Here is a 24980-nt window from a genome sequence, read left to right on the forward strand (position 1 = left end):
TTCCCCTTACAATTTCGCTGAATGTCATGGCTGTGGCATAGTGAAAAGTAGCATGCACAAATGCATTGGCAAATGTCTGTTATGCTCGGAAACAGGCGACGTCTGTGACTCAGGCATGCGAAATGGTTGTGTGCGGTGCGAGGAAAAGGAGAGACGTGTATCTTTTCTCTGGAAGAGAATTCGGAAGAGCGAAAAGAACGCGAACGTTGGCTGTGCACCAAATGCGATACGCTGTTTCCAAACAACCACCAAAAAGAATACCACCAAAAAATTTGCAGAGGGAAATGTGATGAATACATCGCCAAGGCCATCCCATGCAGGCCTACCGCTGCCATTGACAGCTGTGCAACTTGTGCTTGTTGCCTCAAAGCTAAGATAGAGTGTTCTCGTGGTAGGGATACTCGGGTTCGGCGACAACGACGAAGTTCAGCATACTGTAATGGCTAAGTACCTAGTAATACCTAGGTAGTGTTCAGCATTTATGTCCTTTTATTTATTATCTGGTTTCGAGGAAGCCTGGGCTACATAGGCATAAACTCCACTATTATACACTTAGTACAACTCCAAAGTAGTCCCCCAAAACCAAGCACTCCCCCGGGCCGCTGCACTTACTAAATACATTCAACAAGGCTTTTCGAAATTGTTGCAGTAATAATCGGGGACGACATAGTCGTACTTATAACGTTATACAAAAGAGGGATAGATCCATTCCTCTAAATCTTTATCCAACGTAGCCTCATATATTCTCATAATCTTTTCATGCCTCTGGATCCTGTAAAAACTAATGGCTCCTTGCGTTTGATCGTATAGTATATTTCTTCTATCACCTCAAACCCGCGTATGATACGTTGTGGCCAGCTATACTCTTCGAAAAACGGGCGGACGGGTGGAATAAGATGCCAGCGAACTATTGAGGCATCAAAATAATGTCGACAGGCATCGAAAAGTCGATTTCAATAAAAGAGTATGTAGAAATCGATTCGAGGAGGAGGATTCGAGTCGAGTCGGTGTGCGGTAACGGCGGCGAAAGGGGAGGGGTTCGTTATCGTCGTATTTTGGCCAACTGGCCACTCGGGACCTACTCTTAGCTCTGTTAGGGTTATTTGACTCTGTAGTACAGAGTCTAGTACAGAGTCTACAGGTTCGTAAGGGACATCACGTACAGGTGGGAAGCTCGTTGTCCGCCCGTTAAGGTAGTGTTGTTCAATTGCCCCGCTCATCATGATTCTACGCAGATCCCATGCCTGCGTAATGTGGCGTCGACAACGTCTCGGTGTGGCGGTGCATGGAAGGGAAATTCCGTCCGACGTCCGCAGCCGTTGATGACTCTAAATCCTCTCCAATTTTCAAATCTTACGAGCATCGCCTCCAACAAGTAAAGTCATGGCAAACCAATTTACCTCGAATGATCAGAAAGTGCCGAAAAAGCGATGCGGTATGTATGGACTTTCTCCCTTTCCCTCTTACTCTTTAGATCTCTCTCCTCGGCCTCTTCCTACTGTGTGTGATAATTTCCAGTGGCATGTTTGGATACAAATATAACCCGCCGAGTAGTTCGGCTTATTTGATGCGTATAACTGATTCTCTCTCTAGGTATTCTCGGAGCCACAGGCGCTGTCGGCCAACGCTTTATTCTTCTTCTGTCTGAACATCCGTATCTGGAGATTTCCACCATTGGCGCCTCTGAGAGAAGTGCGGGGAAAACCTACGATAAAGCGGTCCATTGGCGTCAATCAGAGCCCATTCCTGCTACGGCTGCAGGGCTAGTTGTGCAATCTTGTCGACCGGAACTCTTCAAGGGCTGCGATGTTATCTTTTCAGGTCTCGACACGGCAAAAGCGCAGGAGGTCGAGCTGGCCTTTGCTAGGTTGTACGCCGTATTCTCGAATGCTTCTGCTTATCGAATGGATCCCTTGACGCCCCTAGTTGTCCCTACGGTAAATTTAGCCCACATGAGTCTGATTCCAGCTCAGCGGCAGCACTTGAAGTCTGAAGGGAAGGGGTTTTTGGTGACAAATTCGAACTGGTACAACTCCATCCCATCCCTCTCCATACATATACATACATGTACGTATGCATTAGAAGAATGATTAACCTCCCTACCTAGTGCCGTAATCGGGATCGTTATCCCCTTCGCCGCCCTCCAAGCAAAGTTCGGCCGAATCTCCGAAGTCAGCGTCGTCACGCTCCAAGCATTGTCGGGCGCTGGTTACCCAGGGGTTTCATCGATGGACATCATAGACAACATTGTACCCTATATTGAATCGGAAGAGTCGAAGATCGAGACGGAAGCCTGCAAGATTCTGGGCAGTCTAAATCCTGAACAGAACCAGCTCACGCCACAGCAGATGCGAGTATCAGCAGCCTGTAATCGGTAAGCACAATTACTACCTCCATCTTATTACAACCTCATTCGATTTCCACCTCACTGACTTTCCCTTCTATCTAGTGTCCCCGTCCTCGACGGTCACACCGCCTGCGTCTCCCTCCGCTTCGCCACCCGCCCCCCTCCTACTGCTTTAGATGTTAAAGCTGCCCTGCAGTCTTATGTCAGTGAAGCCCAGACCCTCGGATGCTACTCTGCGCCCGCGCACGCTATCATTGTACATGAAGATCCGACACGGCCGCAACCCCGGCTGGACCGCAATATGGAGCGTGGGTATGCTGTTAGTGTGGGGCGCGTGCGAGAAGACGAGTCTGGAATTTTTGATATTAAGTTTGTGGCGCTAAGTCATAATATTATTATTGGAGCGGCGGGAAGCAGTGTTTTGAATTGCGAAGCAGCAATTTTAAAGGGATATATTTAAATATGAATCGGAAAAATTATCCTTCTTATTCTACTTCCTTACTAACTTCCTTGCCCACACTAGAAGTTCGCACTGTCCAGCCTACGACGTCGTCGCAGATGGCGATTCTAGCGTTGGTCAAATCAAAATTACCATAGGGTTTGATTCCGCTGTCTTTGTTGTGACTGACGTCCTTCTTATCACTAATTTCCCTTGCGCTACTCTTATACTCCAGGAAACAGTGTAAACCTCTCACGGCTCCTTTCTGTTCGCGAACGCAATCTACCGTCGCGCCGTCTCTCGTGCCCGGCGCTCCAGCCAATGATCCCGTTAGCAGTCTAAAAGCCTTAAGAAAATATATAGAATCTCAACTAAGTGGTGGCCTGGTATAAGACTACCCGGAAACCCACTTTCCCGGAATATATTCGAAAGGGCGAAGGAATAGCGATATACGTTTCTTTTCTTGGTATTACGATTTGTTGCAAGAGTGTTAGAGAGGTGTCCTAGGAATAGGGACACTGGGATCGGAGCGGGATCAGTGTCAATAGTTCCAGGAGACGGAAGGTTGTATGCTGTGAGCAATACGTCTGCCTCCGGGGCAGGGGCTAGCTTTTTCACAGCTTGGATCAGTGTAGATTAAGGGAGGTTGACTAACAGCGGGTAAAAGGCTACTCCTTCCCAGAAGTCGTCTTCAATCATTACATCGTTCAGCCACTCGCAAGTTGGGACCAGATCCAGCTGGTTCGTCGCTGTTGGTGCGTATAGAAACAAACGTGTCCCAGGGTATTAGGCTAATTCCTACTGTAGTAGCGCTATCGATTTTGAAGTGTTTGAGCAGAGCCTGATACTACCATCACTAATCACTACACGGAGTACGCCTTAAGCTGCGATCGCTGCATAGCGGACCACCCTTATAATGCTCGACAATATAGCTTAGGTTACTAGTAACTACGTCTGTTCCCCTCGGACTCGTGTTATTATCCTTCTAAGCCCCGTCTATTTCTCCTCTCACGCCTAATTTGACTTGTTCATTTGTGACTACGCCCATTTCTTCTATGATTCCGTTTATTGATTGCAGCGTCTCCAAATCATGTGCTACTTTGGATGGCCGGAAGTTCCAGCTGCCTTCCAGGGTCAGCCCAGGATGAAAGACAGTCAAGCTGAGGCATGCCAACACTACCATGGCGCCATCAAAAACCATGAGCATGATCTCATTGTTCGCTATCTTGCTCGTGAATCCGTTTTGCAACTCGATAAGCCGATAGACTAATCTGATAACTATGAAAAGGGTAGCAGATGCAATGGCTATTTGAGATTAGGATCCATCGTCAATAAGGATGACAAAAGGACTTACCGCCTAGGAACATGCGGAAGTATATATTGCGCGTCAGATAGCTGTACTCTGTAGGTTTTGTCGTGCCTTGGCTCCTGCTGACCCGCCAGGCATATTCAATGCAGAGAACAGAAAACAGGAACAGACTTGCGACTTGAAATGCGAGACCAGCCACCATGGTATGTACACCCTTATCCTGCATTTGCTGGTTGCTCAAATTCGTATCCGCAATAGCGCCGCCGACTGCTTGGAGAGCAAGCGCAACAAAGTCGTAACTGATGAACATGATTGTGTGGTCTTTGGTTGGAATCGGGAGTACTCGACTCCGTATATCACAACGATGCGAGAGAGGCAAATGTAAATCACAGCAGACAAGAAGACCGCGAAATGGTCAGGCAGCTAAGATATCTAGACTATTCACCAGTGTGCATCCTCATATCTTCTTATTGATTTCTTACATTAAGAATGGATTCTCACGGAACGGGTTGAAATGCATCTGTATCCTTCCAACGTAACCGATTATCTCTCCACCAAGACCAACCAACATACCAGCTGTGTATGTCCATGTCTTGTAATAACAGCCTTGAACTGTCCGGATGACGAGGATGGTTCCGAAGATGGCCACATAGAGAGCGTTTGCAACCAACGATGGGTCGTATGTCTGATATGCTCGAGAAATGTCACACACCTGTAGAGCGCAGTTGTCTATGGGAATTGAATTCTTGAAGTCGCTTTACATGATGCGAAAGGCAGATCATTTGACGCAATGTGACTTGAGGGAGACTATTTAGAGGGATCATGAGAAGACTTCCAAAATATCTGCCCTCGAAATGCTACGACAGACTGCTTTATACGGGGGTTCTTTCTAACTGACTCCAAGTTATAACTTCTGACCCGTTGTATCAATTTCACATTTTCGGCTCCAAGTTCCGAACACACGAACCAACCAATGGAAAACCCACCAGCAGTGTCAGCCTTCTTCTGGCCAATTTATGAGCGAGGCGGCGCAATTCATAAGCGATATATTTATAAAGATGTATATGAGGGGCGACTGAGGACGACTACAGCTCGATCGAGCAAACTCCTGTGTATCCTGTTGGCCTGTCCGTATTTCACAACACCACCCCATCTACGATAAACAGGGAGTAAGGGGTCTTACTTCGTATCTCTTGATGAATCTCCCGAGTCTTTCCCCTGGGCACGGTTATATGGCAACAGCTCCAAAGAAATTCCGAAAGGGAACCCCGAAATCTCGGGGCGGCTGCACAACACGCAGGTGAGTGCGTTGCCCATGTTGACAACTCAATATATGTCGGTCAATAAGCTAACCAAGGAGATAGAATCCGAAGGATTAAGTGCGACGAGACTAAGCCGGCTTGCAAGAATGCACCCAGACAGGAAGAACGTGCGATGGCTACAGCGGCCATTCCCACGCGGCGCTGCTGTCTGTCTACTCAATCCACTTCAGGACTTTCCTGGCACGGAACTTGAGCACCGATTCTTGACATTCTTCCATCGCCACACCACTCCGATAATTTCCGGCAGTTTTGATTCGGACTTCTGGAGTGTATTGCTCCCTTGCGTGGGCCAGACCGAACCAACCATCCAGCATGCTATGATCGCCGTGGGCGCCGTCTACGCACGACTTGAGTCCACAGACAAGCTCCTCCATGTGTTTGGCAGCCGGGAGGAAAGTCAACGTTACGAGTTGCAGCAATACAACAAAGCCATTCGCAACTTGAGAAGACACTTATCGGCAAATAGTGTCACCTTGGAGGTGACCTTATCCGTTTGTGTTCTGCTCATCTGCTTGGAACTGCTGCAAGGGAGTATAGAGCACGCAATCCTTCATCTCCAAGGAGGGATGAGCATCTTAGACGGATATCAAACTGCGGGCTCCTTGAGGTCAGAATCCATCGCGCACAAACTGGAGAATATTTTCTACCGCTTGGGTATGCAGTGAACATTATGTGGTCGGCCTGCCACGAGTGACGGCAAGTTTGGCTCGGCGCTGCCTATGCAAAGCCAGACATTCCCCAGTCTCGAGGAGGCAAGATCATCATTAGACCAATTGAATAACCTCTGCCTCCAGTTCGTTCATCTGAGCATGAAGGTCCTTTATGCACCTTCTCAGCGAAGCACCGGCAAGTCTCTCTTGGTCACTCACAAGTGGCTGAGCGAACAGCTACAGAATTAGTCAAACGCCTTCGAATCCTTCGTCGCCACGGAAAGGTTCAAAATAGAAAAACGATTCCCCAGCGGCTCTGCCCTCCTTCGAATGTTCTACCTGACCGCTGCGATCTGGCTCTCGGTCTGTACATCGCCAAATGAGACAGCGTTCGATAATAAATCCGGCGAGTTTTCATCGATAGTTGGGCTCGCGTCATCAGTAGCATCTTCCTACCAAGACTCGATCAACGGAACCTTCTTATTTACATTCGAAATGGGGGTCATTGCGCCGCTTTATTTCACTGCTATCAAGTGTCGGCATCCGCTACTGCGCCGAAAAGCAATATCGCTTCCCTCCTCAACTATGCCACGCAGAGAAGGACTTTGGGATGCAGTAATTTTAGAATACGTCGCAAGACGCGTGGTAGACATAGAGGAGGCTGGCTGTGATGGCACCACGCCCACAGAAGATGACCGAGTAGACCATATGACAATACATTATAAAAAAGACTTGCAGCGCCAGGGTCGGAAATGCTGTTCCGTTTCGTATGTGATGAAAAGATCTGACAATTGGGTGTCTCGACAGCAGGACTTCGTGTTGGGGGATTCGGCGTGTGAGAGATGGCGAGGGACGGCTGCTACTCGTACTCAAACGGTAGAAAGAGCTATCGCTTTAGCGACAACAGCCTTTAACATATAAAGTAAAGTGGGTACGTAGTACAAACTGTATCGTTAATTCAGCATGTAACTTTCCGATTATTGTAGTCGATATTATTCTGTCCGCCGACAGATGTTGCGCCAATTGCCTCCGAGGTTTACCCGCGCCTGTTAGAAAGATAACGTTCTATAAACCGGCCGCGTTGACCATCGACCCTGACTTCCACCTTCGAAAGGCTAGGACAACGCCACGGCATCTCTTAGTATCTCTGTAATCCAGGAGATACGAGAGCAGCATCTCCCGTCCGACGACTTCTCTCCTAGGACTCGCCTGTTGCAATGGACGAATTTGCTCAATCGCGAGAGGACGACGACCTCTTTGCCGATGAATTCGAACCTATTCCTGAGCCCATCACCATCGTCCACGAACTTCCCACACCTGCCACTGATCGAACGCGGCCTGCAGACACCGGCATAGGAGAAAACACCAGAACGGCAGGTGGAGCAAGCGATCCAGCAGGAACCTTCAAGCACACAAGACGAGACCATGGCCAACAAGATAGAAGGCAGCGAGGACGTCGAGGTGGAACAGGTCCCAATGGCTTACAGCAATCCCGTTATGCTCATCAAGATGAGCCGACTCCAGCTGCAGCGCCGAATATAGCACCCGCAACATCGGAAGTCTCAGCTACAGACCAAGGGACACCGTCCTCCGAACCCCAGCCTTCGTCTTCCAAACCTCCTACCCACCCCGAATCTAGACCTGGGCCTCCGAGTATAGTATCGGCACGAATGCCAGCCGTACGGGGCGACCGCTCTGCCACTGGCGGCCCAGTACACAAGAAGCTAACAGATGAGGAGCTCACGATCAAGCTTGAAAAGATGGCTATCCTCAATGCGCAAAAGGCCGAACGTCATCGTCTCTCCGAAGCAGATCAGGCGGCCTTCCAGCACCGAGAGAAGGAACTTGCGAAGGAGCGAAGAGAGAAGCGCGTGGAGGAACAGAAAAATAGCAGACAGATGGAGATGGAGCGGGCCAAAAACAGGCAGAGGAAGATACAGGCACAAGGCGTACGAGAATGGGACAGTGAAAAGGTGGAAAGTGATATCGTTGATGGAAAGGGACGTGGCAGGACTTCAGAGTATGTTAGGGGTAACCATGGCGGGGTGATTCGAGGAAGGGGTGCGGGACTGGCGGGCAGCAAGTACGCGGCTGCCGAGGGCGACGAGGCGTCTGGAGGAGTACCTGAGGAAGAATACAAGTCGGCCAGAGGACGCGGTAGACACGAAATTCGTGGTCGGGGTACAGGTGGCAGAGGAGGAAGCCGTGGGGGCAAGTTGAGTGGTCAGCCAAAAATGGTACCAGCTCCTGAGGATTTTCCTTCACTACCTACACCACCAACATCAAACACGTTTGCGAAGACAGAGGAGAAAGGCACATCTTCCACCGCCGACCAAACACCTGGAGAGTGGGCAGATGAAATGGCAACACCTGTGGAGGAAAAGCATATGACTATTTAACTAGCATGCATTGCGACGGAATCCATGGTTTCAAGGTTTACACGCCCGTCTACACTTGGATATCGGAAATGCATAGCTTCGATTTGATTTGCGTTACGTGACAATTCTAAAGCTTCCTATGCACATTTTATAGACAAGTGCGCAAGGTGAGCGAATGAAGATGCCTGGTGAACCTATCCTTGAAGCTGCTCATGGTCTCATATTGGTATCATAGAATAAAGCTGAACAGAAGCCCCGCCGGCGCACACAGTTACTTGCAGTCGTCAACTCGCACTTGAAGTAGACGGCCCAATACCAAGAAATGAAGTGTTCCAACCCAATGTCAACGCCCTATATCGTCGAAATAACATGGGGTTACACTGCGAAGGCGCCGTCTAGTTTTCTCCTGAGCGCTGCTCGGGCGGGCGGTCATCCCACCCCTGCCTTGGATTTTCTGTCGCCATTCTGGTTTCTAAAACCTGACTTAGATGCTGCAAATTTTGTTGAGCAACAGGGTCCTTCTCCAAGATATCTCTGATGACTTCCCACTCGAGCGGCCGCATCTGAAATGCTTGAGGCATCAGGAAAGCTACAGTTGGAGCGTTTATATGCGGGCCCAAGATCCTCGCAGCAACAGCTTCACCTTCGCGCTGTCTCTGCTCTTCAGCCTGTTGTCGGTGCTGACCTTCTTCGGTGTTGAATAGGGGACTCTGCTGGATCGGCGGAGTAGGGAGAGTGCTACCTTGAGGTGCGATCGGCGACATAGATGGAGGCGCACCACTGATGGACATTTGACGATGCGGATGACCCGTGATGGACGGGCTTTGAGCGTCAGGGCTGCCATCAAAACTGCGGGGATGATCAGGATACCATTCTGAGCGGATGACGAGAGCCACAACAATCATTGGCTCCAACCGAGTCTCTGGTACTCTATGGCCCTCAAGATTTATGATAAAGTCTGGGAGATGGCCAGGGCTGGGTGGAACAGGAACTAGATATGTGTCGCGAATATTTCCAACGCCTTTATTTGTCAGTACGCCGTATCTGTTCTTGCTATGGAAATAGTCAAACAGTTGCTGGTATCCTTGCGCCGCTGCTTCGCCCGTTGGGGTGACAGCCACAATGACAACGTCCGTGGGGGGGCTGTATCGGAGACTGCACAGATACTCGTTGGCTTTCTCCTGATCAATACGCCCAGCAATCTTGAGCTCCTTTTGAAGGATGTCGGTCCACGGAATCTTATTACTCAAATCAGCACCACCAATATGTTTGGCCACCGCCGAAAACTTCGCAATCGAATCCATTGTGACGGCTCCACGCCAAACGATGTCCGGGTTAGAATCATACTCGGCTGGCGAATACGGAGGGGATTCGTTGCCCTCATCATCTTGCAGCAACTTGTCGATTTCCGGGTCTACGCCTGGGCCATTCAACGGCGGAGCGACATTGGTGGACAGTTTCCGACCATGCTGGGTGCTAACAGGGGACTGGACGCTTGAGAATACTTTGTTGATATCAAAATCGGCTGGCATGGATGTCTTTCTTGTCTGGGCTTGTCCTGGCTTTGTATCGATTGTAAGCGGTTGCTTGCTTTGCATATCATGGAAGGTCCGGTGACTATCGATATGTTCGGGGAGTTCAACCCCATTGTCCGGCGAGTTTTCTCGAGATTGGGCCACTATATGTGAACCGGGATCGGGTACGGTTCGTTGGTGGGCTGTGGAGACGGTAATATCGTTCGGAATAGCAAAATTATCACCCTCAACGACTTCCTCGCCCTTGTGTGTTCTTCTTACTCGTGGAGCATTGTCATCCGCGACCATAATAGATTGCTTCTCAGCTCGTGCTTTCATCTCGGCCGTTTCGCGCTTCAGTTCCCTACTGGCCATGTCATCCGAACTCATCACTGCCAGAGCACTTGGTGCAAGAGTTCTGTTGAGGAGACCGTTGCATAATTCTTGGTTCTGCTTGAGGTTGAATGCAATGGTGCGCGCCTGCTTCGAATATGCGGATTTGTCGGGATGGGTAGAATAGACAGCGTCCTCGATTTGAAGAGCGAGACGCTCGGCTTTCGTGTCAACAGTGTCGCCGACGTTTAAGGCATGGTCACCGTCCTGGACTGCCGACTGCACGGTAACCTGTAGGTTCTTGAAGATCAACTTCGCAGTCCCTTGTCTAGCATGCCCTAGGTCTCCGATCCTAACAGGCAGGTCGGAGGGAGGCGACTTCTGCTGTGGAGTGGTGTGTCCTGTGGAAACTTTCCGGACCTTTGCTTCGGGCTCCTGCTTCGCTATCAGCCCGCGCTCTGAGATTATCGGCTGTGAAATAACTTACCTTCACTGACTCCTTATCGTGAGATTCATCCCGTATTTTTCTCTTCGTACTTCCAGACCGAGCAACATTTTCCTTCTTCTCCGCAGCGACGGGCAGTGAGGGCGACTCGGCCTTGCGATTTGCGGCATTGCTGAGCTCTGACTGATCGCTTGGTCTCTTGCCCTTGGCCTTTTTTCCCTTCTTTTTTGTGCCCTGCTTCTCCTCCTCTGCTAGCTCCTGTTCATATTGTCGCCTTCTCTCCACCCAAAGCCTTTTCCCTTTCTTCAAACCGTCGAGGAGCTCCTTGTGGAGAGGAAATAGGGGGTCGCATTTCTCACAAAGGTATTTATCAGGGGCGTCTTCGGTGAAACGACTAATTCCAACACAAACGTTATGTTGCCAGACGCCGCAGTTGTCGCAGGCGATCCACGGCTCTCCTTCGTCGTCTCCTGTCTCTCGGGCGCCACAGGGACATCGAATGACCTCGACCTCCTCATCATCGGTCTTGTCTGCTTTCTTGGCCGACTTTTTGATGGCTTTCTTTTTCGGTTCGGCGGGCTGGTCAAGAAGATCCAAGCTCTTTGTATGCTGCCCCTTGGTCGCGCGGACGGACCTTCGAGGTTCATCTAGTTGAGAAAGGGTAGTTAGCCAGGCTGTACAGAGAGAAGTGCACCAAGCGCGGCGCCTGGCGTACGGGTGTGGGTTGTGGGGGCGGAGATATAGATGCTTACCAGCCATAATGGGCGACGTATGTAGTCAACGGGATAGACTTATAGATGATTCACGGGCTTGTGGGTGATGGCGTGGTTCTACAAGGGAAGGGGGGGAGATTGACTCGAGTTGGTTTTCAAATAGAATAGAACACGCGAAGCGTTTCTTCACGCGATCATCGACTGGCTGGCTCTACAGACAAGCAAGTAATTGTTTCCCAGGCGAAACACGAAAAGCGAAGATTATGAAGCTATCCAGATCGCAGCGCGACACCCACTTTGCTGCAAGGCGCTATGCGCGGCTCTTCTAGGCTCCTCTCCTCTTCTTCTTGTCGTTATTCTTGATCTGCTTATTCTCCTCTCCTCCTCCTCCTCCTTCGTCGGTCACCTTTGCCTAGCCTTTGTCGCGGTAGGGGCGCGGCGATGCAGGCGTCTCTGCGCGCACGACAACAGAAATGGATCTTTTGTTTCAAATGGCGAGTGGGCGGCGACCGGTGCGACTCTGTGAGAATGTGCGGTTTATAAAGAGGAGCGAATGTAGAAGACGGGTAGATGAGGTTGCGCTGTGTGGTGTGAGTGGTGTGGTGTTGTGTGATGTGATGTAGTGTAGAGATGAGGTTGGTGGCGATGAAAGTTACTTCACAGGTCAAGTCCTTGGCTAATAAATTGTTGCGAATAGATACATGGTCACGTGCCTCCTGGGTTCGTTGGTGGTTTGTTGCCTGATGGTTCAGGAGGTAAGGCACCTGCTGACCGTGCTGGTGCGCCAACCGCGATATCGTCCCTAGTGAAGCGCCTCCAACTCGAAGTCCCAATACTCGAAGTCCCAATCCCAACACAAATGACTTCTTGATCATCTACTCGGGCTAAACCTATATCGCGCAACGCCAGAGCCTACACCGCCGACCTTATTTCGTCTTGTCCTGCCAGGAAGCCGTCGACAATGGCAGATGTTCGATCTCTGCTCAAAAGTGAGCGCGCTGCTCGCCGCATCCAACATAAATATGCTTCCTATTCCACGACTGGCACACTCCTGTGTGTAGTTTGCCATTTACAACTAAAGAGCGAGTCACTGTGGGATGGCCATCTGAGGTCGGCGGGCCATATTATGCGCCTAGAAAAGCTGCAACTCCAAGCTAGTGAACAGGAACAGGAGCAAGAGGGAGAGCAGAGGCCGGAAGAGCAGGCTGAGCGGGTCCGGCCCAGTGATGACAACAAGAAAAAAAGAAAGGCGAGCAGCAACGAAGAAGACACAATTCGAAAACGAGGCAGACCAGCGAACGGGTTGCCTGGCAATTTCTTTGATCCAGCAACCGTGCCCTCTGAATCCCGCGTTGTGCGTCCTATGAATGAAATCCAGATCCCTTCCAGGCCTGCAACTCCCTTGAAAGCCTCCCCCGGTTCTGGGCAGCCAACTGTCGACGAGGATGAATGGGCTGCGTTTGAAGCAGATATCGCTGCGGCAGAGCTTCCAGCCGCTGTAGATGCCGTAATCTCGGCACCAGCGATGTCTACTGCTGATTTGGTGGCGCAATCCACGGAGGAATCGAGCAAGCAGCGAAAGGCAAGAGAAGAAGCTGAGGTAGAAGGCGATAAAGAAGATGCCGAGAGGAAACTAGAAGACGAGTTCGACCGGATGGAGGGCTTAGAAGCGAGGGTCCGGAGACTAAGAGAGAGGAGGGAAGCTTTGCGAAAAATGGATATGGCCGTTAAAAATCCTACAACCCAAACAAAGCCATTAGGCACGATAGGAGGCATAAACAATGAGGATAAGGATGATGAGGACGAGGGCGATGAGGATGAGTGGGATGGGTTCAGGATGAAGTGGTAGCAAAACCATACCCAATTACATTAGGAAGACATCCTGTTGTATTGCTTGCTTACACTGATGGAACCACACGACTCAGTCTTTAGTTGTGTTTAATAGATGTATACTCTGTAAAGGAACGTAGACTGTTGGTACTAGGTGAATAGGTACCTATTTATTGTGCGTGGTAGTTAATATCCCTTGAAAGATTCGGTAAGCGCCTTGCAAAAAGCTGGGGCCGTGTCTCACCCCTAGGGCGCGTTCCCGAATACAAGGCTAGACCCAAAGCTGCCCAGAACCTGTGCTCTCTCCGTCGAATAAAAGAGGGACTGGCTTACCTAGTTGGCTATATTATTCACAATTCTAGACACTAGCCAAGTATCACCGTCATAATATGTCGAAGAGGCGGCGGTTAGTGAGGCGTTCCGAGTCGTTGGTAAATGTCCAGGCCGGTACCGAAGATTACGGGATATTGATCGAGGACAACAAAGGGGATACAAAGCATCGCGAGACCTTAGGTAACGTAGTAGGCATAGGATCTCTAGAACGCTCTCTACTAATAACTTATTATAGAATGGCTACGCTCGTTATCACTTCCGACTGCTCAGGCTGTTTATAACCTGATGAAATCAAGTTTAAAACCGACTTCTATATCACAAGTACCAGATCCGGAACGAGAGAAGCTTGCTACTTTGGCGGCTTCCTCTTATACTAGTGGGCGCGATGGTGCTTGGTATACTTCATGGTCTACTTGTGAAGTTATAGCTACTACTACGAATACTATAAGCCATCCTAGATGGCAAGTAGACGTAACTGCTGGGCCTAACTCTATCGGCGGAAAACTTAAAGCTGTCTTACCTATCGGGGCTTGGGAAGCTTTAATAAGTCTCCTCGGGGGCAAAAGGCAATGGAAAGTTCAGGTACACCATATAGCGTATAATGCTTCTCCTTTACGAGAGCTTGTACCTCTTCCACTAGATTGCGGGCGCGGTGGGAGTATTTCTCATCCGTGCGACCAACGGGGTTGTATAACCCACGTTGAAGCTACTCCAAATCATAAGGATAATATGAATCGACAGCGATGTCTAGGGATCCTTCTCGTTACTTTTCGCGACGTTATTATCCGAGAAATACCTTGTCAGCATAGTACTAATAGGGGGGGTCTTATACAAGCGGATACTATTGAGCAAGAATCTGTAATCTTAGGCAAGCAGCTTCGCGGAAGTTGTATTAAGGTCCGATTACTTGAATTATCGGAAGCTGATGTTTTATATATGAGTTCGTTAAGTTTATAAGCGGGTACTCTGTATAGAATAGGATAAAGACTAGAGGGGATAAATATACAGATTTAGTGAAGTATAATATAGAGGAGCTAGGTGGACCTTTAGTAGTATCAGGAGGAATTATAGATAAATCAACCATATAACCGTAGCCAAGGTATAAGGATCAATTGAGCGATAGGCGCGGTGCAGGATTATCGTCAGGTGGCCATTTGGCTAACGAAGACTAAACCAGTGGTTTAGTGTTCTTGGAGGAGGTGAATATTCGAGGCGCACTCAGGTAGTGGCATTCAGGACGACTAATAGTCACAAGATCCAGTTATTAATATAAGTATGTCAAATTGGGATTGTATTCGTAATTAACTAACTGGCCAGCTTCTCCCTGGTCCAGCTGTCAAGCTGATGAATTCTGAGTTGCAAGCTGCAAGCTTGTGTCCAAAAGAGAGAGTGAGAGCCAGGAGCTTATATGCCCAGGTGGCATATTAGGTAGGCTAGCAGCGAGGTTTTCTATGCTCAATTTCTCAGGCTGCTAGCAAGGCCACATGCCACGTGACAGCCCGTCATGTAGATAACCAATCCTTTATCAACTAAGATTACGAGTCAACGAATAAGCAATAAAGTGGCAGTTATAAGTGGATAAAATCAAAGTAAGGGGAGCTCATGAGATGTATAAGGACGATTAATCTGGCATATAATTACAAGAGTAGAGGCCGTATGAGCGCTTACACGACTTGCTTACGGCAAGTAGTTTCTCATCTCTAAATAAATCATATTTTGGAGTAGGTAGTTAGTTATACAAATCCATTCGAAAACCTCTTATCCCCCAATCATCGGAGGCCGGATGTCACTTGCTGACTGCGACACTGCGGCTTGAGATCCCCCAGATTCACCAGGAGCATCTCCCACATCAAGGCCCGCGCTGGGAAGATCCTCGGAGGTGTGGCTGTTTGGTTCCTAACTATAGCTCTTTTCGAGTGTAATCTTATCAAAATAACGGTGAGTGGTGAAGGCCGGTAGGGCCCAGTTACAATCTTACAGAAGTACTGGGATGGCGATAAGTGGCGAGAGAACTCGCTTTAAGCATTTGGCAACGGGGAAGGATCGTGCAATTTTTCTAGGCGCGGGAGATCTGGTCCATGGAACTTTGCATATATATGGAGGCCACGCTATAAGTTAGTAGCATTCGCAATATATCGGATTCAATATGTGAGTGGATGGCACGTGGATATTCTTCAAGGCTTTTGGATAGAAACACAAAACGCAGCTCTAAGTTTGTAGTGGAATACTGTGATCAGTTTTCACGCCCTGTAGCCACAGCCTATGCACCAATTCTTTGAAATACAAATTAAACGTTCCCTCGAGGTCCCTCCAAGCAATATTTCATGTGGACGCTGATCGCCAAAACGCCATATTTTATATCTCGTGTCATATAATTCATCGGCGGTCCTGCACTATCCGGTTGGGTCGTTCGATATTGTACTTCAGTTTGATCCCCATAGCAGCCAACTCCACATCCAAATACTTCAATACCCCAGGCACCGCTACGACTGTTGTGTCGTCACCTCCAAGCCACTTCTGGCCCTGCCCATCGTCCCATATCCCAGGTCCACGTTGCAATCCTTGAACTTTATGGGCGCATCTTCGGCAACGCACCACTTTGGTGCCTTTAAAGCTCATCGCCAAATCGGACACGGTAGGTTGCGTTGACAAGAACGTCCCACATTGCTTGCAAAGCCAGGAGCGCTGAAGGTCTGAGCAGTTGAGTAAACGATCCTGCAAGAGGAAGGCTGCGCCATGTGCAAGGAGGGAATCACGCTCCATCTCACCAACACGAATACCACCTCCTCTTTTCCTTCCCTTGATTGGCTGCCCAGTAAGCTCCGCTATGGGACCCGTTGTTCTCACCTGGTACTTGTCGTTGACCATGTGCCGAAGGCGTTGGTAATAAACGACTCCGATGAAGATATCGGCGTGGAGCTCCTCGCCAGTGATTCCAGAGTACATTGGCTCGTTGCCATGGTAATTATAGCCTGCTTTCATGAGTTGATGACCGAAATGATCGGCGGCGGTATTCTCTTCATCGAATCGAAAAGGTGTGCTGTCTTGAGCTAGGCCGTGAAGAGCCCCAGCTTTGCCAGCAAGAGACTCGACAAACATCCCGATGGTCATACGAGATGGGAAAGCATGAGGATTAATAATGATATCTGGCTGTAGACCTGATTCTGAAAAAGGCATGTCAGGGCTAGGCCACATCTGCGAGCAGACTCCCTTTTGTCCATGTCGGGAGGAGAATTTATCACCCACAACAGGGGCTCGGGGGACGCGGAACTTAACCGACATGCTTCGAAATGGCTCCGTCCCATTCTCGCTTCCAATTAGTCGGACCTCTTCGATAAATGCTGTTTCGGCCTCCTTGTATTTCTCGAAGTGCGTTTGACGATCGTTATTCACAAAGTTGCCCGACCCATCCCAAGCTACAGTGTGCCATGCGCAGATAATGTCGTCCTTTTGAACCATGCGGCCAATATACGGCAAACCGTCCGCATCAAGGAAGTTCCTCCACCCTGCCTGAATCTCCGCGCCTGGTGCAAACCCAAAAATCTTTTTCGCTTGCTTGTACGAGCGAGACTTAGCTCGGCCTTCTTCCAAGTCATACTTCTTGACCTTATACACGGTGCCATGCCCAAAACCACGTTCGTGTCCAGATTTGTTGATAATCATAGCATCATCCATGTCATATCCCGTATATGATATCACAGCAACAACAGCGTTCATGCCGTTAGGGAAATTGTCGAATCCATACTCATTGTGAAGAGGCGCTCGAACAATTGGCGTTTGTCCAGTTTGGAGTCGGTAAGTCTTATTGTCGTCTCGATACCGGATAGCTGTTCCGGGTGTTCCCATGGACTGCTTCCCCATTTGACACTGGTACATGTTTCGAGGAGATTGGTTATGGTCCGAAAAAGGAGTCATGTTAGCAAGAATTGACAAAATATGGGTGGGATCGAATTCAACGTGTGTGGACTCGCCCGAGACGATTTCTGGTTCCGTAACAGCAATCGACATAAACGGCTGCTCCTGTGGTCCGATGAAATCTTCCTTGTTCAAGGGCAAGTACTTCACCGGACGGATGAAACGAGATGGTCCCGACGACATATAGATACCCGGATACTGCCCGCCACGCGAATTTGGAACGTGGCCAATCTCAAGCTCCTTGGGTACGCCGTGTGTGCCTTCCACTTTCCAGTACCGAAGACTATCTGCGATTGCAACGGCCTGCTTAGGGGTGCACCAACCTAGGATTTTGCCGTCTAGTTGAACAACAACACTCTCGTCCGTCGACGATGAGTTTGAGCTTACCGCCCCAAGACTTACGACCAACCTCGGTATCCCTGAGACATCCACCTGCCGTACGAGAATCCTACATTTGTGTGCGAGATGATTAAGGAGGCCGCAAGGACTCCCATCGGGAGTGTGGACAGGACACAAGAACCCCCAGCTTTCAGGGAGTAGCTTTCTGACCGTAGTGGTTTTCAATTGGGCAAAGAAACTTCCTCGATGGACCATGCGGAAGTGGCTGATGAATCGTAAGAAGTTAATCTTCTCCGCCACGACTGTAAAGCCAGAAACCTGTTGTAAATCCAGACCTGTTGGGCTAACAAGATTACCGGTGGAAAGAAAATATTCCAACGCCCCCCCAATATTCGTATTGGTCTTGGCTATTATTTTCTCGGAGAGTTCCTTCAGGAATACTGGAGACTGGAAGTTCTCTTCTGGGTTTCTTCTCTGCCAATCCCGCAACGCTAATCGCAACTGAAGCGATAGCCAATCATTCAGGCGCTCCTTGATAATCATTCCATAGAGAAAGCCACCGAGCAGAATCTCCTGGTTCTGGACGGCATCCGGGTTGTCCACAGCACACTCTCCTGAAACCAAAGCGTAGAGCTTTTTTGTCATGAAAAGTAGCATCTTAAACTTGTCGTTATCCTCCACATCCGTGACATTAACGTTGCCGAGATGAACGAGCACAATCTTCCGTAGGAATTCAGTCCCGCAGTCGTAGTTGGACATAGTATCGGGAACATCTAGGACTACACGGAACTTCTCCCCTAATAAGGCTCGGGTTTGCCTCTTCGTGTAGAGCCCGTATTGCTTGTACGTCCGTAACAGTAATTCGGTCCGCCCAAAAAGGAATTCGCTTTGGGAGTTCTCCGACCTGTTCTGTCCAGCGATTCCGTCGAATATTTCACGGTCATTTGTTTCCACCAGAGCCTTCATGATCATCATCACCGGCACCAGGAACTCAGCCTTCCGCCAGGAAAAGCGAAAGATCACGTTTCCATCGTCGAGATAATGCAGAACATTGGTTTGGGAGGTCTGGTCAGGTCGCACGGATCGGATTATTACGCCCCATTTTGTGTAAGATGCGCCTCGGCCAGCAAAAGAGGGCCGTTCAATGGCCATGGGGAAGTTTCTCCGATTGACTATCAGCAGTCGAATAATCTTCTCGATGCCGTTGACCACAAAATATCCGCCCAGCTCCTCGGCCTCTTCTTTTCGTGCGACGAGGAGGGCAGGGGGGTTATCTTTAAGGTGGCAGAGGTCTGACTTGGAGGTTTGTTAGCAGCAGCAGCCCGAATCAAAGAGAGAATATGACCTACCATTACCATCATAGGCAGCTGACCCATGTCCCGGGTGATTTCTCGGGGGGGGCCGCCATTAACGGAGGCCTCAAATCGCACCCTGATCTTCCCCCGATACGTGGAATGACGCTCTCTGCACTCTGCGGGGAGAACCTTCCGTACCTTGGAGAACTTGTTCGAGTCGGGTAGCTCGGATGTCAGGACTCGAACCTCTCTAATCCTGACAGTCAACTGGTTCTTGCCCGCAGGCGGGCTGCGAGCATCGCCATCAAGAAATGTCTTGGGGCCAATGTCGCGCAAGGCCTGGGTGATGAGGCCGTTGTCCTCGAAGACGGCATTGAACGATTCTATATGCGGGGCAATAGCAGCTTTCAACGCTGGGTAGGGCGTGTGGTCGCGAGGCGGGTTCCGAAAGAGATTCTCACGGCGGAGGGTATCGAACTCGTGGGACCACTTCGTGTTGGTCTCGGTCTTGCCGCTGCTCTTGGTTTTGGGTTTGGGTTTGGTCTTGGTCTTGTTTGTGCTCGTGCCCTTGGACTGGTCAGAGCTAGATTGAGGCATATTTGAAGGGCTTAGCCAGCCACTGCTGTTCAGTTGTGGTTGTTGTTGTCGACTATCGAGATAGCGGCAAAAAGAAGTTTTCCGCGACGGAACGGAAATATAAATTTGGGCTTAGTCACGCTCCTTATCCTTATCAGAGATCTAATCTGCTACCTACTGTCCAGTGTCCATACGTACTTCGTAGGTAATCAATAATGGGAGCGAGCGAACGCCGCGCTGCTACTTCGTATGTTCTGCACTGAGGCTACATGGTACTCTGCACTCTGCACTCATCACTCTGCGATCTGCACTCTGCATTCCGAGCCTTGTATTCTTGCTTTGCTATTCTTCTTCTTCTTCCGCTGCATGCTTTCTGCGTGCTGCACGCGCCCTGTCCTGCCCTCGGTCCATTACGCTGCGTACAATCATCCCACCCCGGGTCCCAGGCCCCAAGCAAAAACATCGTCCATTTATTACTCTATCCCCAACCAGCTGAGGTGAAGACGGGAGGTACCCAGCATTCCTAGGCAGCATAACATAGTACGAGTATAATATATCTCAGGTACGGAGTGCTCCGTACCTAACTAAGCACGAGTACCCTGGGTACCTGATACAAGCAGAGTTGGCGTGAACCGACCCAACCGACCCAACCTAACCCAACCACCCGGAAGCAAGTATCAAAAGATACCGAAGGTATATTATATCCGTTACGAAGTCCAAACCAAAGCAAGACCGGCGGACTCAGATCAAGAACTCCCCGGGGCTGCCCAGCGGATAAGACAGAGAGGCCGTGGCGGCTTGCTCTTGTGCCTTGGGTTTGCACTCCATCTTGCTCGAAGTTTAAGGCTCGTGCCTGTTTCTGGGAATCTCCCCCGTCACAGGCGCTACTCGTACATCGGTCGCTACACCGTCACTCACCCCCGCCGCAGAGGAAAAGGCCGCTGTGCGCGCTGTACGGAGCGGACCATTGTCCACAACACCAACATCATATACGGGTTCGGCCGCGGCCATCCATCGCCATCGTCGCCATCATAATACTCCCACTTGCCAGATACCGGACTTTGACGCACGCAAAACCCTCACCACCACCGACCAACCTGCATCCGAGAGCTGCCCCGCCGCCTCATCCCCCCGCAGCCTTGCGCGACTCTGTCGCAACCAACCTACCCTTCAGAGGAGACAGCAGAGAGCGCCTTTATCTGTTGGCATCTTCGTGGTAGGCGCCCGAATCAAATCAACATGGCGGGAATTTTCAAACGGGTGTACGATTGGCTTTTGAGGCTGTTCTGGTACGTTGCGTCCATGCGCTCAATCCGGTCCAGCTGCTGGACGCGCGAATGGTCCTGCTGCACAAATAAAAGCAAACCAACCTCGTCAGGAAGACAGGCATACTTACCCACATGTCAAAATCACCATGCTGACCAGTTCCGTCGGGCGACAGGGCGACAGAGATGGATATCACCATGATCGGCCTACAGAATGCTGGGAAAACGTCGCTGCTGAGAGTATTAGCGGTAAGCGCCCACCAGATCTCTCGATAGCATCATCATATCCAGACTGACTTTTCCGCGATATGGCAGGGCGGAGAGTTCACCCTCGAGTATGTTCTCTCTCCAACCAGAAGCGCTGTGCTGGCGTCCCCGCTCGCTCACTATGTCCTATCAGCCGACAGAGAGATCCACCGCTAACCATGATCTTCCTTCATAGTTCGATTCCGACCGTTGGATTCAATATGAAGCGCGTACAGAAGGGCCATGTGACGCTGAAATGCTGGGATCTCGGCGGGCAACCACGGTTTCGGTCCATGTGGGAGCGGTACTGCCGGGGCGTAAATGCCATCGTATTCATCGTCGACTCGGCAGACAGGGAAGCTCTACCGGTCGCAAAGGATGAGCTCCACCTCCTCTTCGAGAAACCTGTTCTCGAAGGCATCCCGCTGCTGGTTCTCGGGAATAAATCCGATCTCGATGAGAAGCTCTCGGTGGACGAGTTGATCGACGCGCTAGACCTGAAGAGCATCTCGCATCGTGAGGTGAGCTGCTACGGCATAAGCGCAAAAGAGGAGACGAACCTGGACGCCGTTTTGCAATGGCTTGTTGCTCGCGCCAGCAAGTAGAACAAATACTCATCGAACGGCACCCCTGCCGAACTCGGATCCTCCGCCCCGGCCCGGCCCTCCCCCCGTGTGGTCAGAGTCTCCCATAACGATGATAACGAAGTGACGGAAAGATAAAATGAAATGTTTCCTTACCGGCCTACGAAGGCAAATATATCTCCCTAGCTCACAGCCTACAGCATGTTCTCACTTTCCAACTCCTCTGACGGCTCCCAGGGTGCGACTGACGTGTAGCTCTGTCGCATGAAGCGAGTTTCCTTGCCTACCTAGGTGCCATTGCGTGGCTTTTCTTTCTTCGCGCCTCTCCTTGGAATGACGGGACCACTTCCACGAGCGGCCATCATCAGCATCGGCAGCTGGCAATTCAACAGCCGCTAAGATTTCGTATGTTCCTTGTTTCTGGGGAGTGTGTGGTCCGATGTGTGGTTTGCAAAGACGCAGGGGGCAGGCATTGCCAGGTGTTCTTGGGCTTAGGATCTGTACTTAGCATACTCATATTTGTCGGGACTCAGTCCCGTAACTAATAACCAGCGTTTTCCCAGCAGGTGGCGAGATGCCTTACGGCGAGATTGCGGGAGGGGTTTTTGAATCCGGGGGGGCTGATATTCGGAGAGGAGGGTTGCTGGGACGAGGCAGCAACCATGTCGGCGCAGTTGATGCCACAACTTCCATGGTATATGACCGTCGCCAGACGTACTTGTACCATACCTTTTATCTTCTATCCATATACTACAGTAGGAGAGAGAGCGGAGGGGCGGGCATCAGGATGGCATGCTGTAGGGGGTTCCGAGGGCAGTGCTCCGTATATTCGAACCCATTCACACTCGTCCATACCCGTACGCATTCAATCCAATAATATTGTGGGTGACAAGAAGGAAAGGGACAAGCAGGAGGACAATCTTGCAGCAGCCACACTTAGTCAGAGGAGGCGGAGGCGTAGAGGAGGAGGAGGAGGAAGAGAAAGAAGAGGTGGAAGAGGAAGAGGGAGAGGGAGAGGAAGAGGACAAGGAGTAGAGGAGTAGCAATAGCATTTTGGTTAATAGTAGTGATGGTGCTAAGGCTAGGTACAAGAGTATAAAAGTAGGTAGGGAGGTAGGTATAGGTAGTCAATAATAAGGGACCCTCCGCACAAACCACATTGATGCGTTGGCAATAGGAGCATGGAGCATGGATGATGGATGGGACGCCCTGGCTGCAGAGTGCAGGCGCGGCTGCAATCATAATGGATGATGTAATCCAGGTGCGTACACTGCTTGCAGTACAACGGGTACAACGGGTACAAATATAGAGTGGTTCCTCAGGCACAATGGGACCCCGCCTTAGGTAATCACTCATTATCACGTGGCTCGCACTGCCTCTCACATGACACGCGATGCGAGTCCCTGAGGTACCAAGGTACTCACTCGTACCAAGGTAGGTAGCCTGACCTGAACTCGCCACTCCGCGCCCCACTCTCAAAAGGACACAGCCACAACCCAAAGCAACGAACGTCGTACGTCGTACGGAGTATACGTAAGGTAGCAGTAGTACTACGTACAATATCATATAACGTAGTGCGTAACCCACGAAGTTCCTGTACGCAGGTGTCAATAATAAGGCTTCCGACTCGTCTTCATACTACATGCGCCTCGATACTCCTGTATCTGTCTACTCGAGTAGGTAATCTCCTCAACCGTCAACGCCCTCATCGCCAGTTGGCAATCGCACGACCACACATCTACACGACTGCTCGCTATGGCGCCAACCTCGGCTACGGATCTCCTCACAAAGAGGCTCTATTATGAGTATGTACTCCCTTCCCTTCGCTGGTCGTCGTCTGGCAAGAGAATGAGTGTTGGCGTTAAGCACTAACTCTGTAAACAGCTGTGATGCCGACGGCTATTGCCGCTCGACCTGGAATACCTGGGGCAGATGGGTGGCTTTAGCGGTGATCATCGTGGTGTTTTTCCTCCTGGCACTCACGCTCTCGTACGTTACCATTCGTTCTCTACTCCACATGGCTCTTCTAACATGACTAACAGGTGCTACAATAGCCGCCGTCGCCGCCGTCGTGGCATGGCCCCGATGTATGGTACCGGCTGGATGGGAGGGAAACCTCCCACGGATCAACAATATGGCAATACGAACAACTACTATCCGAACCAACCGTACTATGGCGGCGCGCCGGCCCCTCCTTACAGCCCTCCGATCCCCAACCAAACGACCGGGACGACATTTGATAGCAACCATGGATATTATGGAAATCAGGGGATCGAGCTACAGCCCCCTCAAAGCTCGTATCAGCCTCAACGTGGTGGTGATCCTGTCTACGAGGCACCCCAAGGGCCGCCCCCCCGGAAAGAAGGTGACATCATTCGGTGATAGATGATGGTGGAAGACGGGCCGCGGAAGAGGGTCGGCCGTGTAATGATACTTATGACTTCTTAACCCTGGCATTGGCGTTTGTAATCGTTCTTGTATTTAATTCGGGGTATGGTCAATCTTGGGTGGCGGGCCTTGGACCAGGGCTTCGAGAAGAAAGCAGATGGACAGTGGTGACGAGCGGAGCGCATGTCGACGATTGCACTGGATATCTTTTCTAAAGCGTACTAATTAATACCACCAAAGCAACCTACATTTTATTGTTAAGCAGCCATTCCTCTAAGAGCGGTCTAAGCATATGTGTTACATATCATTCTTCCCACCTTAGCAGGCCCGACATGCGGTCCAAAGGAAGATTTAACAGCAATATCCCTCGGGCCTCGTGCCTTTAGCTTCCTTTCCTTGGATCTACCGTTACCTCGCGTTCTGCTTTAAATACTCGTTCAGCATGTGCAAAGTGCTCTATGCTGTAATTGCTACCTCTACCTAAGCACCTTCAAATATGATACGCCTCCTCCATGCTAAGCCTAGAATACACTTTATATATCTCAAAGCTAATCGCAATTAAAAGGCACGGGGCACGTAGTCCCCTACTCACTTTTTTAAGATGGGTACTGCCTTACCTACCTAGGTACCTTTGTACCCGAGGTGCCAAATCACGTGACGGCCTTCCACAAACCCCTGGCCATTGCTTCGTCCATACAGCAATAATGCATCGCATCTCTTCTTCTACTACTTGCACGGGCAAGCAGTAGTTGCATTCTG

At 50.2% G+C, this 24980-nt stretch overlaps 10 protein-coding genes across 10 annotated transcripts; 7 read left to right on the forward strand and 3 right to left on the reverse strand.

The window, feature by feature from the left end:
- Window positions 1-1383: 1383 nt before the first annotated feature.
- Window positions 1384-2807, forward strand: BP5553_04372 (Aspartate-semialdehyde dehydrogenase; the record flags this gene model as incomplete). The annotated part of the gene is made up of 4 exons (XM_032012995.1): window positions 1384-1435; window positions 1594-2026; window positions 2108-2374; window positions 2450-2807. 4 exons carry the CDS (start codon window positions 1384-1386, stop codon window positions 2805-2807), a joined length of 1110 nt encoding a protein of 369 aa, XP_031869595.1.
- A 964-nt stretch (window positions 2808-3771) lies between these two features.
- Window positions 3772-4405, reverse strand: BP5553_04373 (uncharacterized protein; the record flags this gene model as incomplete). Its single annotated transcript, XM_032012996.1, has 2 exons — window positions 3772-4091; window positions 4141-4405. 2 exons carry the CDS (start codon window positions 4403-4405, stop codon window positions 3772-3774), a joined length of 585 nt encoding a protein of 194 aa, XP_031869596.1.
- Window positions 4406-5503: 1098 nt separating this feature from the next.
- Window positions 5504-6082, forward strand: BP5553_04374 (uncharacterized protein; the record flags this gene model as incomplete). The annotated part of the gene is made up of 1 exon (XM_032012997.1): window positions 5504-6082. The coding sequence occupies one exon, from the start codon at window positions 5504-5506 to the stop codon at window positions 6080-6082; it is 579 nt and encodes a 192-aa protein (XP_031869597.1).
- Window positions 6083-7284: 1202 nt separating this feature from the next.
- On the forward strand, window positions 7285-8466 carry BP5553_04375 (uncharacterized protein; the record flags this gene model as incomplete). Its single annotated transcript, XM_032012998.1, has 1 exon — window positions 7285-8466. One exon carries the CDS (start codon window positions 7285-7287, stop codon window positions 8464-8466), a length of 1182 nt encoding a protein of 393 aa, XP_031869598.1.
- A 374-nt stretch (window positions 8467-8840) lies between these two features.
- Window positions 8841-11496, reverse strand: BP5553_04376 (uncharacterized protein; the record flags this gene model as incomplete). The annotated part of the gene is made up of 3 exons (XM_032012999.1): window positions 8841-10727; window positions 10780-11384; window positions 11490-11496. 3 exons carry the CDS (start codon window positions 11494-11496, stop codon window positions 8841-8843), a joined length of 2499 nt encoding a protein of 832 aa, XP_031869599.1.
- Window positions 11497-12411: 915 nt separating this feature from the next.
- On the forward strand, window positions 12412-13299 carry BP5553_04377 (Uncharacterized protein; the record flags this gene model as incomplete). The annotated part of the gene is made up of 1 exon (XM_032013000.1): window positions 12412-13299. One exon carries the CDS (start codon window positions 12412-12414, stop codon window positions 13297-13299), a length of 888 nt encoding a protein of 295 aa, XP_031869600.1.
- Window positions 13300-13669: 370 nt separating this feature from the next.
- BP5553_04378 (uncharacterized protein) lies at window positions 13670-14307 on the forward strand (the record flags this gene model as incomplete). The annotated part of the gene is made up of 3 exons (XM_032013001.1): window positions 13670-13793; window positions 13849-14195; window positions 14254-14307. 3 exons carry the CDS (start codon window positions 13670-13672, stop codon window positions 14305-14307), a joined length of 525 nt encoding a protein of 174 aa, XP_031869601.1.
- A 1682-nt stretch (window positions 14308-15989) lies between these two features.
- On the reverse strand, window positions 15990-19759 carry BP5553_04379 (DNA-directed RNA polymerase subunit beta; the record flags this gene model as incomplete). The annotated part of the gene is made up of 2 exons (XM_032013002.1): window positions 15990-19163; window positions 19217-19759. The coding sequence occupies 2 exons, from the start codon at window positions 19757-19759 to the stop codon at window positions 15990-15992; spliced, it is 3717 nt and encodes a 1238-aa protein (XP_031869602.1).
- Window positions 19760-21152: 1393 nt separating this feature from the next.
- Window positions 21153-21854, forward strand: BP5553_04380 (uncharacterized protein; the record flags this gene model as incomplete). Its single annotated transcript, XM_032013003.1, has 2 exons — window positions 21153-21252; window positions 21319-21854. 2 exons carry the CDS (start codon window positions 21153-21155, stop codon window positions 21852-21854), a joined length of 636 nt encoding a protein of 211 aa, XP_031869603.1.
- Window positions 21855-23076: 1222 nt separating this feature from the next.
- Window positions 23077-24215, forward strand: BP5553_04381 (uncharacterized protein; the record flags this gene model as incomplete). The annotated part of the gene is made up of 4 exons (XM_032013004.1): window positions 23077-23094; window positions 23514-23638; window positions 23718-23822; window positions 23876-24215. The coding sequence occupies 4 exons, from the start codon at window positions 23077-23079 to the stop codon at window positions 24213-24215; spliced, it is 588 nt and encodes a 195-aa protein (XP_031869604.1).
- Window positions 24216-24980: the final 765 nt, after the last annotated feature.

The sequence above is a fragment of the Venustampulla echinocandica genome, assembly GCF_003357145.1.
Source record: "Venustampulla echinocandica strain BP 5553 chromosome Unknown scaffold_2, whole genome shotgun sequence".
Lineage (NCBI taxonomy): Eukaryota > Fungi > Ascomycota > Leotiomycetes > Helotiales > Pleuroascaceae > Venustampulla > Venustampulla echinocandica.